The 15,606-nt window shown below is 28.9% G+C and overlaps 1 protein-coding gene across 1 annotated transcript in view; it reads left to right on the top strand.

The window, feature by feature from the left end:
- LOC117169659 (P protein-like) overlaps nucleotides 1-15,606 on the top strand; it is a 26,637-nt gene that overhangs the window by 8,430 nt on the left and 2,601 nt on the right. Inside the window, exons 9-16 of the mRNA XM_033356138.1 lie at nucleotides 252-408; nucleotides 2,309-2,380; nucleotides 2,511-2,642; nucleotides 2,716-2,970; nucleotides 5,829-5,963; nucleotides 6,044-6,238; nucleotides 8,045-8,278; nucleotides 11,693-11,951. Coding sequence (XP_033212029.1) covers nucleotides 252-408; nucleotides 2,309-2,380; nucleotides 2,511-2,642; nucleotides 2,716-2,970; nucleotides 5,829-5,963; nucleotides 6,044-6,238; nucleotides 8,045-8,278; nucleotides 11,693-11,951 — 1,439 coding nt within the window. The remainder of the gene's footprint in view (nucleotides 1-251; nucleotides 409-2,308; nucleotides 2,381-2,510; nucleotides 2,643-2,715; nucleotides 2,971-5,828; nucleotides 5,964-6,043; nucleotides 6,239-8,044; nucleotides 8,279-11,692; nucleotides 11,952-15,606) is intronic.

Raw genomic sequence — 15,606 nt, 5'->3', positions numbered from 1 at the left:
GACTTTCTCAATTGAGTTTTCCATCGCATCGTGTTCAACATCGCAGTTGTGGTGTCGTATAGCTTCATCTCCGAATTGTCTCCTAAAATAGTCTCTGAAAGCCACTAGTATTCCGTCTGCATTATATACCATTTCCCCCCCTACTATTTCTCATGTTGACAATTTCTGTACTTTTGTTTCCTTTCATTTTTTTATAAAATAGTTTCCTGCTTACAATTAACTAAAAATTAATTAATTATTTGTTTTATAAGATACTCTGCGAATGTGATATCTGTGAATATGAGAACAAATTTATCTATCACTTTGCCAGTTTCGCTCGCTTACGATTTGTCTGCCATTAATACTGACTATGGAATTGTGTATGCGGCTGTGATATTGCTGGGTCTTTATATTCTGATTATATTCGAGGTAAGTCTCGCATTCTTGAAATATGAAGAGTTTTGAGGGTTTCACCACGCAGTTTTTGAGTGTGCACTATATTTTGAAAGATTTTAAATATTTCGAATGATATCAATAAGATTAAAAATAAAACTAAAGGATTTCTAAATATTTCAAATGTTTCAATGCTTTTTGCAAAATTTAAAATAATTTCAATGGAATTTACAAGATTTAAAAAGATTTGAGATATTTTACACAAGATTAAAATGATTTCTCAAAGATTTCACAAAGATTTCACAAAGATTTGAAATATTTTGGAAGATTTCACAAAGGTATCAAATTTTTCGTAAGATTAAAAAATATTACAAAGATTTACAAATATTTCAGAATATTTTAAAGAATTCGCGAAGATTTCGAATACTCCAGAACGATTTCAAAAGATTTTAAAAAATCACAAAAGTCTTCAAAATGTTTCACAATGTTTACAAAATGTCATAATGATTTCAGAAAGATTTAAGAAATTTCAGTAATTTAAAAGATTTTACAAAGATCTCAAAAGATTTAACAATGGTTTCGAAGATTACAAAAGATGTTAGAGATTTTTAAATACTTCAAAGATTTAAAAATATTTTATATATTTGAAAAGTTTTAAAAAGATTTTTAAGTTTTCAAAAACTTCATGGAGAATTCAAAAGATTTAGCAAAAGTTTCAATGACTTTACAAAGATTTCATAAAGAATACAACGGATTTCAAAGATTTCAAAATGTTTAGAATAATTTGGAAGATTTAAAATATTTTACAAAGATTTCAAAAGCTTATAGAAGAGTTAAAAAGATTTTAAAACATTTGAAACAATTTCACAAAAATTCCAAAGATTTAAAAGAATTCCACAAAAATTGTATAAAGGTTGCAATGATTTAACAAAGATTTTACAAAGATTTATAAATATTTTTAATTTTTTAAAAATTGCAAAACATTTCAAAAGAATCAATTATTTCTCGAAAATTAAAAAAAAAAAAAAGAATAATTAAATAAAGGTTATAAAGATTTTTTAAAAATTCGAAGATGTAAAAATATTTTTTAGAAGATTCCAATGATTTCAGAATAATTAAAGAAATTTCACCAAGATTTTGCAAGATTTCAGAAAATTTCTAATGATTTCGCAAAGATTTAAGAGATTTCAGAACAATTTCAAAGAAGTTTACAAAGTTTTCAGATAGGTTTCCATAATTTTATAAAAGGTTTCTCAAAAATAAAAAAAGATTTCACAGTATTTCCTAAATATTTTACAAAGATTTACGAAGGTTTCAAAACGTTAAAAATATTCCAAGAAAGGACCCCGTAACATGAAAATGGGAAAAGCGGTTTCCGTTAATTTAGCTGAATTTTGTATATGTTACGTGTCTCGTCATTCTGAACAAATGTCTCAATGGACACAAAGCCCAAAACTCAAAGGGTCCCAAGATAATGCCCGCCGAAGTCAGTATAATGGGGGGTATCGGCTCTACAAGTTCACTCGGTCATTTTCCTTACTCGGAAGAGTGGTTTCGGTTATTTGACTGAATTTACTGACTTCGGGGGGCCATCTCTTGGGAGCCTTTGAGTTTTGGGCTTTGATGCCCATTGAGACATTTGTTCAGGACGCCGAGACGCGTAACATATAAAAAATTTAGTTAAATAACGAAGATTTCATAAGTATTTCAGTGATTTCAAATGATTTCAAATACTTCACAAATATTTCGATGGTTTTACAAATATTTTAATTATTTTAAAAGATTTCAATGATTTTAATGAGACTGCAAATAATTCATGAAGATTTCAAAGATGTCGCGATGGATTGTAAGTCTGATTTAAAGTGTGATCAATCCCTCGAAGAGTTTTAAAAACATAAAGTAATAGGGTAAAATGATGAAATAAAATTTTCTGTAGATAGTTCATAGAGCAATAGCAGCTATGTTGGCCTCCACAATGTCATTAGCAGTACTAGCGGCTATGAATGAGGTGTGTTCAAATCAATATTTTTTGCTAAGTTTAGAAATATTTTCACGGTAGAATATCGGTTCAAGTATCATTATATCTACCTAAACAATTAATATAATTAATAATGAATCATATATCATATTTTGAGCAGAGACCAACAATGGGTGAAGTTATTTCTTGGATCGATGTTGACTCTCTCCTCTTATTGTTTTCAATGATGATTGTAGTAGCCATTTTCGCATCAACTGGTATATTTGATTACTTGGCTGTGTATGCCTATAAGGTAATTAAAAATTAATTAAAAGAAATAGTTGACATCATAAATATTGACGAATAATATTAAATAATATTGGCAGATAACTAGTGGTCGCGTTTGGCCTTTAGTTAATACCCTTTGCTTTTTTACTGCATTCATCTCCACCGTTTTGGACAATGTAACAACAGTCCTATTGATGACACCTGTAACAATTAGACTCTGTGAGGTCATGGAACTCAATCCAGTGCCTATTTTAACAGCAATGGTGGTTTATTCAAATATTGGTGGAGCCATCACCCCAGTTGGTGACCCACCAAATGTCATAATTGCTTCCAATAAAGATGTTCAAAAGGCGGTATGTATTGATAAAAACAAAAAAAAAACTGAATGTAAAAAGCGCTGCAGGTAAGAATGAAAAGAGGTAACGGACATCTGGGTAACTGGTAGGAGGTAAACTTTCCGTGGCGAATCAAAAATGTTCCGCTTAATTCCCTTAGGCGGCAGCACGTTACTTACGCAGAAACGTGCTACCATCTTGCGGAATCAAGTAGAGAATCTTAGATTTTTACATCAATAGTTTCTCATTTAAATTCTATTAAACCTTTGTTGACACCGGATTTGTGTCAAATTCTATGTTCTAGAATCTTGAAAGTTTTAATTCAAGTATTGCTGCCGTGTTATCCACTTCAGACATTTATTAAATAATGCGAATCAAAATAACGAATATTTCTATAAAATTGTATTCGTTGAGATATCTAATACTTTTCTATCAACAGCTTCTCGTTGAAAATCTATTAAATATTATCCGCTCAAAAACTGTGTTAAATCCTACATATCAGAATCTTGAAAAATGCTATTAAATGTTATGTATAAAGAAAATTTATTCTGATAAAAAGAGATATTTCGGGAAAGCATAAAATCTATTATCAAAAATTATTCTTTCTCAACGAAATTTCCTTATTGCAAAATCAAATCATAAAATTTTCTCATAAGATTTCATCAAGTTTTAATCAAGTTTTAATGTTATGATATTTAGTGATAGAAACTTTCCAAGTTCTTCAAAATAGGATTTTATACATGTCTCGTGTGGATAAGATTTGATGGAGTTTTAATAAAAAAAATCTGCCGGCTTTGCAGACCCATTCGCATTTCGCGCTCGTTCTTTGTATTTCACCTAGATTTGTGCGCTAGAATTTAAAAATTGAAGATCAAGAAATCGACAACTCTACTTTGGCGATCGTGAATTCTCTTTTTTTAAAGCTCCTTCTGCTTTGAGGAACACATTTTCAATACGTATCTCATACTAGAACACTATTGTTTCAAATATCTATTATATTAATTCTTGCACATGGGGCTGGCACCGCTTATTCAGATATTGCAGAATAAATTATAATTGGTTTTTTCATGATCACTTTAATATTTGCTCCTTATTTTGCAATAATTTTTATTCTCATCTACTATGAAAATCTATCATGTCAATAAATTTATATTATTACAATTTATAATATGTATTGGTATTGAAACATACGTATTTTCATTTTCTTGTTTTAAAATTTAAAAAAGTGCGCATCATACATTAAAAACAATTTTGTTATCAAACGTTTTGTTGCAACTTGTGTCATGTTTCCATAAATTTAATTTGTTTATTTTTAATGTTATTCTTTACGATTTAAACGAAAAATACGCATCCTAGCATAAAGTCTCTCGAACAAAATTTGTAGATATAATTTAGGAGAAAAATTTCATTAGTTCAAATGTTGTAGCTTGTGTCGTTTTTCCAAAACGTTAATTTTGTTTATTTTGAATCTATTCTTAAAACAAAAATTTATTAAAAATTTGTAGATATTTTTTGAATGCACAATTTTTTTCATTTATTTGTTTTCGTAGCTTGCATCGTTTTTCCAAAAATTAGATTTTTTTATTTTAAATTTTATTTTTCATAATTAAAACAGCAACTATGCTTTCATCAAAAAATAAATAATAACAAATTTGTAGATTTTTTTATTGCACAATTTTCATCCGTTCGTATTTTGTCGTATCTTGCATAGTTTGAACGCCAAATGGAATTTTGTATTTTTGTATTATTGTTTATGCCGTCAAAATTTGAATTTTCAATTTTTCGAAAGATTTCTAAAAGTTTTTATGTTACTCTTTTAAGGCTTTCAAAAAGTAACTTTTTTCTTTTCTTAATTTTTTTCATAATGTGCGTTATTTAGCTTAAAATTGTCATTTTCGTTTGTTTTTTTGAATTATGTAAGTGTTATAACTTTGGTAATTTTTTTTATCCAAACAAGCCTCAAAAGTTATCGTGCTCACATACAGACTGACTCATTCGTAAAAATCTGTTTATCGGATTCAGAGGGTCTCAAAACGTGGAAATTTGACCAACACGGGGGGGGGGGGGCAGATTTAACACAAATCTAATACCTTCTCTGATGAGAATGTTAAAATGTTGATAAAAAAAGTATAAGATTTTACAACGGACAGAATTTGATGGATATTTTCGAGATTTCAAAATATAGAATTTAGTAGAGTTTCAATGGGAAAATGTTAGTTATAACAGTATATAAGATTTTAAAACAAATACAGTTAGATAAAAACTCCTAAAATTCTGGAACGTGCAATTTTATATAATTACTGTTCGGTTAAGACATTGTAGAGTTTAATGAGAAATTGTTTATAGAAAATTATAAGGTTTCCCTATGGATAGAACATAGTAGAACGTTTTGAGCTTGCGTCTTAAAGTGAATGCGAATGTAAATGTGGGATATCATATTTGATAGGACTGGATTGGATTTATATCAAAGATGCATATTAAAATGTTTAGGAATTTGAGATAGCATATTTGATAGAGTTGTATTGAATGTTTATTTAACACCGTATTAAAGATATATAGGAAATATTGGACACTGGCTCATTTTGCTTTGATGGAAATCAATAGGAATCCTATCAAAACGTTTGATAGAAATTGATTGCCTTAATTGGACACTGTAAAACGTTTCCAATAAAGATGACTAGTTATTCTGATCGACTTTCAATCAAAAGGATTTCATAGAAATCTAATGGAATTTCCTCAAATTTCAGATACAGAAAGCGTATTGAAAAGGATTACATTTTTATTGTATCAAATCCTGGAATATTTCTTACACTCAGTTTTTTCTTTGACAGACACCTCAAAAAAAAATCAACTTTATTAACATACAATAATTTTAGGGAATTGAATTCAGTACTTTCGTCGCACATATGGGAGTCGGCGTGCTTGTGGTTATTCTAGTCGTGTATGCCCAACTGCGTTTCCTCTTCCGTGACGTTGCTTGTTTCAAATTCAAGGAACCTGTAGACGTTCAGGTACTGAGAGTTGTGTTAAAATTTATTTCTAGTACTTTTGATTTTAGTTATATTTTATTTATGTGGTTTTCTAAATATAGGAATTGAGGCACGAAATAGCAGTTTGGCAGAGAGCAGCAGCAAGTCTCTCATGTTACAGCCAGGACGAGAATGTGGTGAGACAGACGTTGATGAGAAAAATCAAACGTCTTTTATATCGACTGAAACTCAAGTTGAATACTGGTAGCGTACAATTAGAAACTTACAAAACAACTTTGGAAGAGCTTCAAGAGAAGGTACTTTTTTAAAACTTTATTTTACTTGATACTTGAGGGGTCGTCTATAAATGACGCTATACATTTATTATAGGGGGGGGGGGGGGGGGGGGGGCAGTATTCTTTCGCTTGAATACCCAATGAATTAATAGAAACTAATAAGAAAATTTCATTACTTTTGGTTAGAAAGTCTACTATTATATTTATAGGTCGGAATCTATCTCATTTTGTTAAAAATTCTAGTATTAGGTTGTAAATTATATCATTTTGTTGGAATTGAAACTATTTTCTTAAAAAGCCATCTTCTTTAGTCAAAAGTCCGACTACTTGGTTGAGAGTTGAATTAATTTGTTTAAAATTAATTTTTTCGTTGAAGATTCATCTTTTTGATTAAAAATTAGACTATTCCAATTTTAGAAAATCAAGCTTTTGGGTTAAAATACATATTTTTTGGCATAAAATTCACTGCATAGTTTAGAGTTAAACTACTTGTAGAACACATTTTTTTTGTTAAATTTTTATAATTTTCGAGAAAAATTTATATTTTCGTGTCGAAAGTTCAACTATTCTTGGAAAAAATTGATCTATTTGGCTTGAAAAATCAACAATTTGTTAAAAAATTGAACTTTTTGGTTGATAATTAACTTCTTTTGTTAAAAATGCATCCTTTTGGTTGGGAATGTAACTATTTTCTTGAGAAACTCTTTTTGGTTAAGAGTTAATTTTCAAGCTAATAATGTGTTTATCCCATTTTTGTGTAAATTAATGTGTTTTAGTTGATGATTTAACTATTTTTTGGAAAATTTGTATTTTTTGGGCGTTCCATTCTTATTTGTTAAAAAAATATTTTTTTGTTGAAATATAGAAAAAAATCACAAAGATTTCAACAGATTTCAAAGATTTCAAAAGGCTTCAAAGGTTTCAAAGATTTTCAAATGGATTCGTTCCAAATTAATTTTGTATATTTTGAAAGTTAACTGCGCATGGTATAAAATTAACTGCTTTTAAAAAATTAATTTTGTACTGATGATTTATCACCTTAGTAGAAAAATAAACTTTTCAACATTAACTTTCTTGTTAAAAATTCACATTTGTGCTTAAAAATTAAACTATTTTTATGAAAATTTGACCATTTGAAAAAAAATGTTTGTTAAAAAATAATATTTTCCGGTTGTAAATCTAACTTTTTTGTAGATATTTCGTCTTTTTGGCTTTAAAATCAAACAATTTCCTTGAAATTGCGTGTTTTTCGGTAGAACATTAATCTTCTTCATGAAAACTTCATTTTTTTGTAGTTGAAAAATTTAAATTGTTTGTTGCACGTTCGTTTTTTAAGTAAAAAAGTCTTATTTTATTTGAAAATTTCACTGTTCCATTTTTTGTCGAAAATTTATCTTTTATATGTTGAAAATTCAACTATTTAGTAGACAATTTATTTATTTGTAGGAAACTCGTATTTTCATCAGAAAATGTATCTTCTTCGATAAAAATGCATCTCTTTGGTTGAGAAGTTGAGGATTCAACAGTTTGATTAAAAACTCTTATTTTTTTTAAAAATAAATTCAACTAATTCAAAATTTGTTTTCTTTTGGAATTGGAAATAAATGTTATAGGCTGAAAATGGGAGGGTTTCATTTTTCGTTCAAAACATATCTTTATCAAATAATGCGTTTGAAAATCTCGAAAAGTTCGAAAAGATCCTAAAAGTGGTAACGTAGTTTATGGGCAACGCTTTATTGACACTCCTGTAGTACTTTTATTGCTAATTTAATTATTCTACTGGCTCATAAATAATGAATGATGAAACTAGACATTTTTGAATTTCAGTATCCAATTCGAGACAAGGTTTTACTTGTAAAATCAGGATTTGCCTTAACCTTCATCATCGTCTTGTTTTTTATGCATAGTTTGCCAAATATGAATTTATCATTAGGGTGGATAGCACTGATTGGTGTGTTGTTATTACTGGTTTTGGCTGATTCAGAAGATCTCGAGGGGCTCATGGCACGAGTCGAATGGAGCACATTGCTATTTTTTGCTTCATTATTTGTACTTATGGAAGTAAGTATAAGCACTTATAAATTTTTGCCCGAATTCAACCTTTTAGGCCCATGGAAATCATCGTTAAATCGTATTTCGTAAATGAAAACCAAACACAGAATCTATTTTGTCTACGTTTTTGTAGATAGAGTCTAAAGATTAAAGAAAGATTATATTTTTTACGTAATAGTACCAAAAAAAGCACCCTATTAGCGGAATTACGTTGCGCCAGAGGAAGAAGATCCGCTAGGTTCTACTTTTTGGCGATCCTAAAAACAAAACGAAAAATTACCATCCTTCAGGTAAAAATTCCCTAGGAGAGTGTTTTGTATTGCCAAGAGAGTTTTATATTGTCATTCAATCTACAGCCTACCACTTTGCTAGTAAGTTTACCAAAAAATTGTACAGTTCAATTGATTCTGCTTAAATTGTTTATGACGAATGAATCCAGGGGTGGATTGCTTATAACATTTTTATTTTAATTTACTTGTGATATTATATTTTTTAAAGTTTTATTTGGCCTAAAGTCTAAACCACCTCCACCCACCTAGCCTTTTGGGTATCCGCCAATATTTTTTTTGTTAGGATCCCCCAAAAGCAGGAGAGAGCAGATCTTCCTCCGACGCACAGTGGGAGAAAAAGCACATTTTTTGGACAAAAATCGACTGACAGTGCAATTATTTTTTAGAATTGACCGTAAGGTCTCCAGGTATAACAATAATTTGTGCAATTTTTATTTTTAATTAACGGAAATTTGTTATTTAACAACAAACTTACAACTTTTTGTTGCTAAACTTTTCCATGATACCGTTTCTTCTAAGACTTTGAAATTCATTAAAAAAGGTAATAAATTAATGTAAAAACTACCTAGAAATAATTTATCAGTGGGTTAGAGTAACAATTTTTAAAAAAATAATGTTATAAAGAAATTAATGAACAAGTTATTTTTTCGTGATTTGCAATGATTAGCTAATTTTGACTTGTAGCTTTGTATAAAATATCTCAGATAATGATGTGCGCTTACAATAAGCCAGCATGAGGAAAAATATCCATTTGTGTATAAAAATTATTAAAATAATAAACATTTTTTGGTCACTATGAAAAATATGATAGCAAGGAGTCTTAGGCAAAACATTTGAAGTTGATTCCGCAAAAAAATCAAGCCTTTTCATCTTAAAATGGTCAAAATGTGCGTTTTTTTATAAAAATTGGTTAAATAATTAACATTTTTGGCCAGTTTTTTTAAAAATTTGTTACTCTAACCCACTGATAAATTATTTCTAGTTGGTTTTGACATTAATTTATGACATTTTTTAATGAATTTCAAAGTCTTAGAAGAAATGGTATTATGGAAAAGTTTAGCAACAAAAAGTTGTAAGTTTGTTGTTAAATAACAAATTTCCGTTGAGTCAAAATAAAAATTGCACAGTTAAATGTTATTCCTGAAAGCCTTACGGTCAATTCTAAACAAGAAAAATCAAAATCCGTTAAGAATTGCACTGGCAGTCAATTTTTGTCCAAAAAATGTGCTTTTTGTCTCACTGTGCGGCATTGCCGTTAAAAAGCTTGATAATAAAACAGGAAAGCCAAAACCAATATTCTGCATATTGTTTCTATTAATGAAATTTTATTAAATCGAGTTTAGTTAGAGCACCAACACCCTGTTCTCTGTTACATTCCAAGTTAAAAATTAATAAAATCGCACCATTCAAACAAAATGAAAACTCAAATGGGCTAGACAGACGTGCCCATATTTATTTCGAATCATTTCCTTTATTTGAAACAGAATATATTCATTTATCTGATCAAAGAACCCAAATGTAACATGTAATTAGTCACGTGACAGACTGTTATATGTCCTGAAAATCAGTCATGAACGTTTGTTGTTTTTCGAAGGAATTAACAGAGTAAGGAAATTCTAGAAAGTCAAGGAATTTAAAACTGGTCTAGGAATGTAAGGGAAATCAGAACAGGGTCAAGGAGTTTCCGATAAATTTTAGCTTTGCTAGAAAATTAATCTTGTTTATTAAAACTTTATCATTTTGGTTGAGGATTTAAATATTTTCTAACAAACTCTTTTTTTCCGTTGCGTTGAACTGTTTGATAACTCATTTATTTTGTCTTGAAAATTATTTTTCAACTAAAAATTGAAATATTTCATTTTAAGTTGTAAACTTATCTTTGTTACTTGAAAATTCAACTATTTGTTTGAAAATTCATGTATTTTGTAGAAAGTTCGTCTTTGATAGAAAATGTATGCTTCTTGTTTTTTTAAACTCAACTGTTTTGTTGAAAATTTGTCGTTCTTAAAAATATTGGTGTCTGAAGTTTCGGCTCTAGGGTAGTTGCTTTTTTAATTTTCATGCATGTTCATAATAAAAAACTATATATAGTGGTTTCGCAAGCCCCATGAAGTTTAACATGTATTTCCCATAAGAAAAGAAGACGTTTTTGTGCATTTTATCTAGAATCGTCAATATTAGTGAATCAAGTTGAAATACATAAAATACCACTTTCTACTGATAATTATATGCTTAATTTGTTTAAACAATTTGTTATTGTTTGGCTATTTTCTTTTGAATAGTGTTAGAAAGTCATGGTTTCTTCCGAATTCTAAAAGGTGTTTTTTTTAAATCTTTAGTTTTGTTTTGACATTTTATTTATGAAAAAATAGTAAATGAACATCCACAAGAATAGTTTTACAAACAGTTTTTTTTCAAAGTGAATTATTTTCACTCTTTTGCTAATGTTTAAAAAATGTTAGTTTAAACAGAAAAAACCCTAACTATCTAAAATCACTGTATAGGACAAGATAGTTATAAACAATAATAATATGCTTAAAGAATTAGGTTTGTTAAATTGCAGTAAATATTATCTCGTTTTGAGTAATAAGCGGATAAAATAATTAATATTTCAGAAAAACCACAAGTTTCTACCATTATCCAAAGACGATATTATTGAAAATAATACTAAATTATTTAAACATTTATATGAACGATAAAAATATACAAATAATAAATATATCGTAAAAAATTTGTGTTGAAGAAATGAAAAAAAACTTAAATGGCACTAAAAACTCTCAAATCCTAATTTTTCACTTATAGGGTCTTTTTTGAAACCCTATAAAACAGATTAACGACTTTTGAAATTGATTGTGTTCATTGTAACAGAACACATCAATTGACATTTTAGTGGGCTTTCTGATTTTCTTCAAATAAGATTTTCTGTAAGACAGAAACATAAGGTTGCAAAATACTGAAAGTATCAATTTTTTTCTTTTTTTAGGGGAAAAAGCCTCTCTCAATGAGAAAGCAAATTTATTTGAGAGCTATAAAGAGGCAAAATGCTAATAAAATGGGTATAAACAAATACACCCATATACAAAAAAATGTAAAAGAAATTGAATTAAAAATATTTTTTTTTTTTGAATTCCAGGCCCTTTCTAGAATGGGGCTTCTAGCCTGGATAGGAAAGCAGACCGAAATAGTAATTCTTTCTGTGAATGAAGAGTCCAGATTAGCAGTAGCCATACTTTTGATCCTTTGGGTGTCTGCAATTGCAAGTGCATTTATAGATAATGTTCCCTTGTGCACTATGATGGTCAGGATTGCAACGAATCTGTCTAATAATCATGAACTCAGATTGCCTCTTCCACCCTTAGTTTGGGCTTTGGCATTCGGAGCTTGCATGGGAGGTAAGTTGCTTTGAAGTACAACTTTTTTGTCTATATATTATGATTTTATCTGATAAAACAATATGCACTGGAACCTGGATTTGTGTATACAGAGTAACGAAAAGCAAAGCATTTTGGTTTGAAGACCGAAAGGCCGCACTCTCAGCACGTTCGTTGCATTAGGTTGCGCCATGCGTCTAAACCCTACAGAAATGAGTGGAAGGAAATTTGCCTGTAAACGTTCGGAATCTCAACTCTGCATATATACAAGTTTCAGTGTAAATTAAAAAAATAGTTATAAACACACAGAAAAATACTAGGATTACTTTTTCTGGGTCTTGTTTTATTCAAGTCCTACTTCACTCGTTGTTGCGACGAATTCACGTAATTTTCTTTTGTTTAAAATCTCAATTTAAACTTTTTTTGACTGAACAATTCTGCTTCTCAATTTTGGATCAATATCCGATTCAAAAAAAGCCCTAAAAAGATTTTTAAATGAACCCTAAAAAGACAAAAATAAACTTTTCATAGTGAATTAATTATAGCTAATTACACTTAAATCCCGATATGAGACCTCCTGTTCACGCCATTCCTAGAACTGATGGCCTCCGCAGTTTCGCGATGAAAGGAGTCGCGGGGCCAAAAGAGAGGTCCTGTTCAGTGATGCGTTACAAACAGTTCAAGGGCCGCACTCTCAGCGAGTTGGTTGCATGAAATTGCGTCATGCATCCAAATCCAACATAAATGATTTATGCGACCCTATCTGTTTACGTTTGGTTTCCTCCGATTCAGGATCAAGGCCAAGGCAAGCCATGGACGAAACCGGTCCGATATCAGGAGTTGAGTGTAAAAGGAAGATAATAGTTTGTAGAGTTGACCAAGAAACTAAAATTTAAACAACGGCAGCAAGCTCTATGGCTTAATATTTCTGTTTATTAAATTCAGACAAAAAATCTTTAAAAACTTAAATTAAAAGAAAGTGGATTTGCGTAACAGAATTGCACAAAAAGTCTTAAAATAAGAGAAGTATGTATACAAATATCAGTTTAAAAAACATTAACTCAAAAAAGTAAACTTACGTAAAAGAATTACACAAAAAGACCTCAAACCAGAGAAGTATTTCCAAAAATTTGTATAATCGATTATTTTTCCAAAATTAGGCGCCTAAAGATTTCTAACAATAAACAATAAAAAAAACAAACATTTGAACCTGCTAGAAAAGGCAATTTATAACTGATTTTAAAGTTTCAGACTGGATTTATTCTTTTCAGATAAAAAAAAAAAGGAAAAAACGATACACTTTCAAAAGTGTCTAGATAAATTCACTCAATTTCACTAAAGTTGAAACAGCTGAGTTTTTCTCATTTTCAAGTTCAGCGGTCTAGCTTTTGTATAAAGTTATGAGGCAATACATACATATTAATTATTGAAACAAATGAAATATTTAATGGAAATAATTTTATTGAACCCTTTGTTTTTAGCTGATCTAAAGATTCAGAAGGCTAAAAATGATATTTTACATCAAATTGACTATATTCACATTGACCTCTATTTTCTCGTTTTTCATGATTCATTTTGAAAAAATATTGCTTATATCTAAAAATGTTTTACAGTGAAATAGTGTATTTCGTAAAAATACAACTTTTTTGTGTTCAGAATTTTTCTCTACAATAAATAGTTTATTGAACAAAAACAATGTTTAATTTTTTAAATTGTTGACTGTATTTTTTCATGAAGAATGTTTAGAAAACAATTTCAGATTATAATGAAAAAGGTTTTCATTTTAAATCAATACAATACTTATGTGTTACCCAAATTATTTATTAATGAATAAACGCAATTTAGCTAACCGCACATAATTCCTGCTTAAATCACCATAACTTATTTGTATTTAATTAAGCATATCAAATATCAGCACTAAAAAAATGTATGTAGTATCAAAATGTCCTATTTTTTCATTTTTTATAGAAATGATTTATAAAAATCATAAAATGTATTGTTTAATCATGCATACATTTAAACTGTCTTGTGTTAGCCAAGTAGATGTACTGAATCGAAAAAACACCTTAATTTTTCATTTTTTAAGAAAAAAATCTGGTTTATTATTGTCTGGAATTTGTTCCAGACGCAAAAATTATATATAGTTTATATATAGTGTGAAGTTGTATACATAATATAAATTTTTTTATACAAAAAACGTATAAAACAAATGAATATTATATATAATACTTCACACCATATATAAACTATATATAATATTTCCGCCTGGGTTTCTAAACCTTATCCAGCAAAAAGTACAACAACAAAAATTTGTTGAAGTAAAATTGATTTTTCTCGAGGACTATTTCTATGAAAATTATATTCAGTAGAATATACCTTATAATTTTCTATAAAATCGAAATGAATGAACTTAACAATTAACCAGTCAAAAAATTCAATACAAAAAAAATCACGTAAAGTTCTGATTCGAGAAATGTAGAGATTTTGCATAAAATATTCAGATTGAAACAAAATTCTACATTTCTGTCATATCAATTGGGCTGTTGAAAGATTCCTTTCTCTGCACACAGATAGCAGCTCCGTACGATTATTTTATAGACTCTACTTTAACAGCGCACTCTTTGAATAGAAATCAAACTCAGGAAAAACGATGTTTAAATTAAACATTTTAAACCAAAAATATTTATAAACGAAATTGTAGATGCAGATTGTATTTTTTTACAAATTTAATTATATGTAAATTAATTTAAAAATTGCAGTGATAAAACAGTAAATGATGAGTGAAAATAAAAAATGTAATGTAATTTAATTTAGTTAAATTAAATTTTAACACTGCTTATTTTTTCAAAAAATCAGAAAATGTGGTAAGGCCATTTTCGAACTTGTTAAATTTGACAACTGGTAAAGTTAAAAAACTTCTAGACTAAATTATAAAAAATTTGCCCAAAACTTTATTGAAAGATATGAACATTATTTGCAATTCTGGAGGAGTAAGACCCAATTAATATTTATTCAGTTGTCATTCATGATAATTTAAAAATAACTTTTATACGTTTAACGGGAAAATGTTTTTTAAATATTCGTAAATTTTTTGATTGAATGGCGTTTCTTAAATTCATTGAAACCGCTAACTAAGAACTGATTATAAAAAAATTGGCCTTTCACTCTCAGGTGTCTTTAAATAAACTCTGTGAAGATTATTATAAATTTAAACAATCAAAACCTTCAAATTTGCTCAATATTGAAATAGATCCATGTATTTTTGTCTGCCCTCTTATTTTTAAACTAAAGAAGATATCTCGCTGTCATTTTGAAAAATGGAAAAAAAAATATTACTATACATTGGCTTGGCCCATTTGAGTTTGTACGAAATTGTTAAAATAATAAAATATTATTCTCAATTACGTTATAAATTAAAAATTAATGAAATTTCATTATTTACCAGAGTATAAAAAATCCCATCAGGATCCCATTAAGATTCCGGATAATACCGGAAAGGGGGAGGGTCGGTAAGGCCGGTTTTTGGCCTAATTTATTTTTGGACCAAAAAATCTGAAAAAATCATGGTAGTATCTAAGTATCCCGAGTCGATTGCGCGCTAAACGGACTACCCTCCACCCCCCAGCCACCCCCACCCCCTACAAATATAGGAAACACCACTACCCACCAACTGTAT

Source organism: Belonocnema kinseyi, chromosome 3, assembly GCF_010883055.1.
Source record: "Belonocnema kinseyi isolate 2016_QV_RU_SX_M_011 chromosome 3, B_treatae_v1, whole genome shotgun sequence".
NCBI lineage: Eukaryota > Metazoa > Arthropoda > Insecta > Hymenoptera > Cynipidae > Belonocnema > Belonocnema kinseyi.
This window is presented reverse-complemented; position numbering and strand designations above follow the sequence as displayed.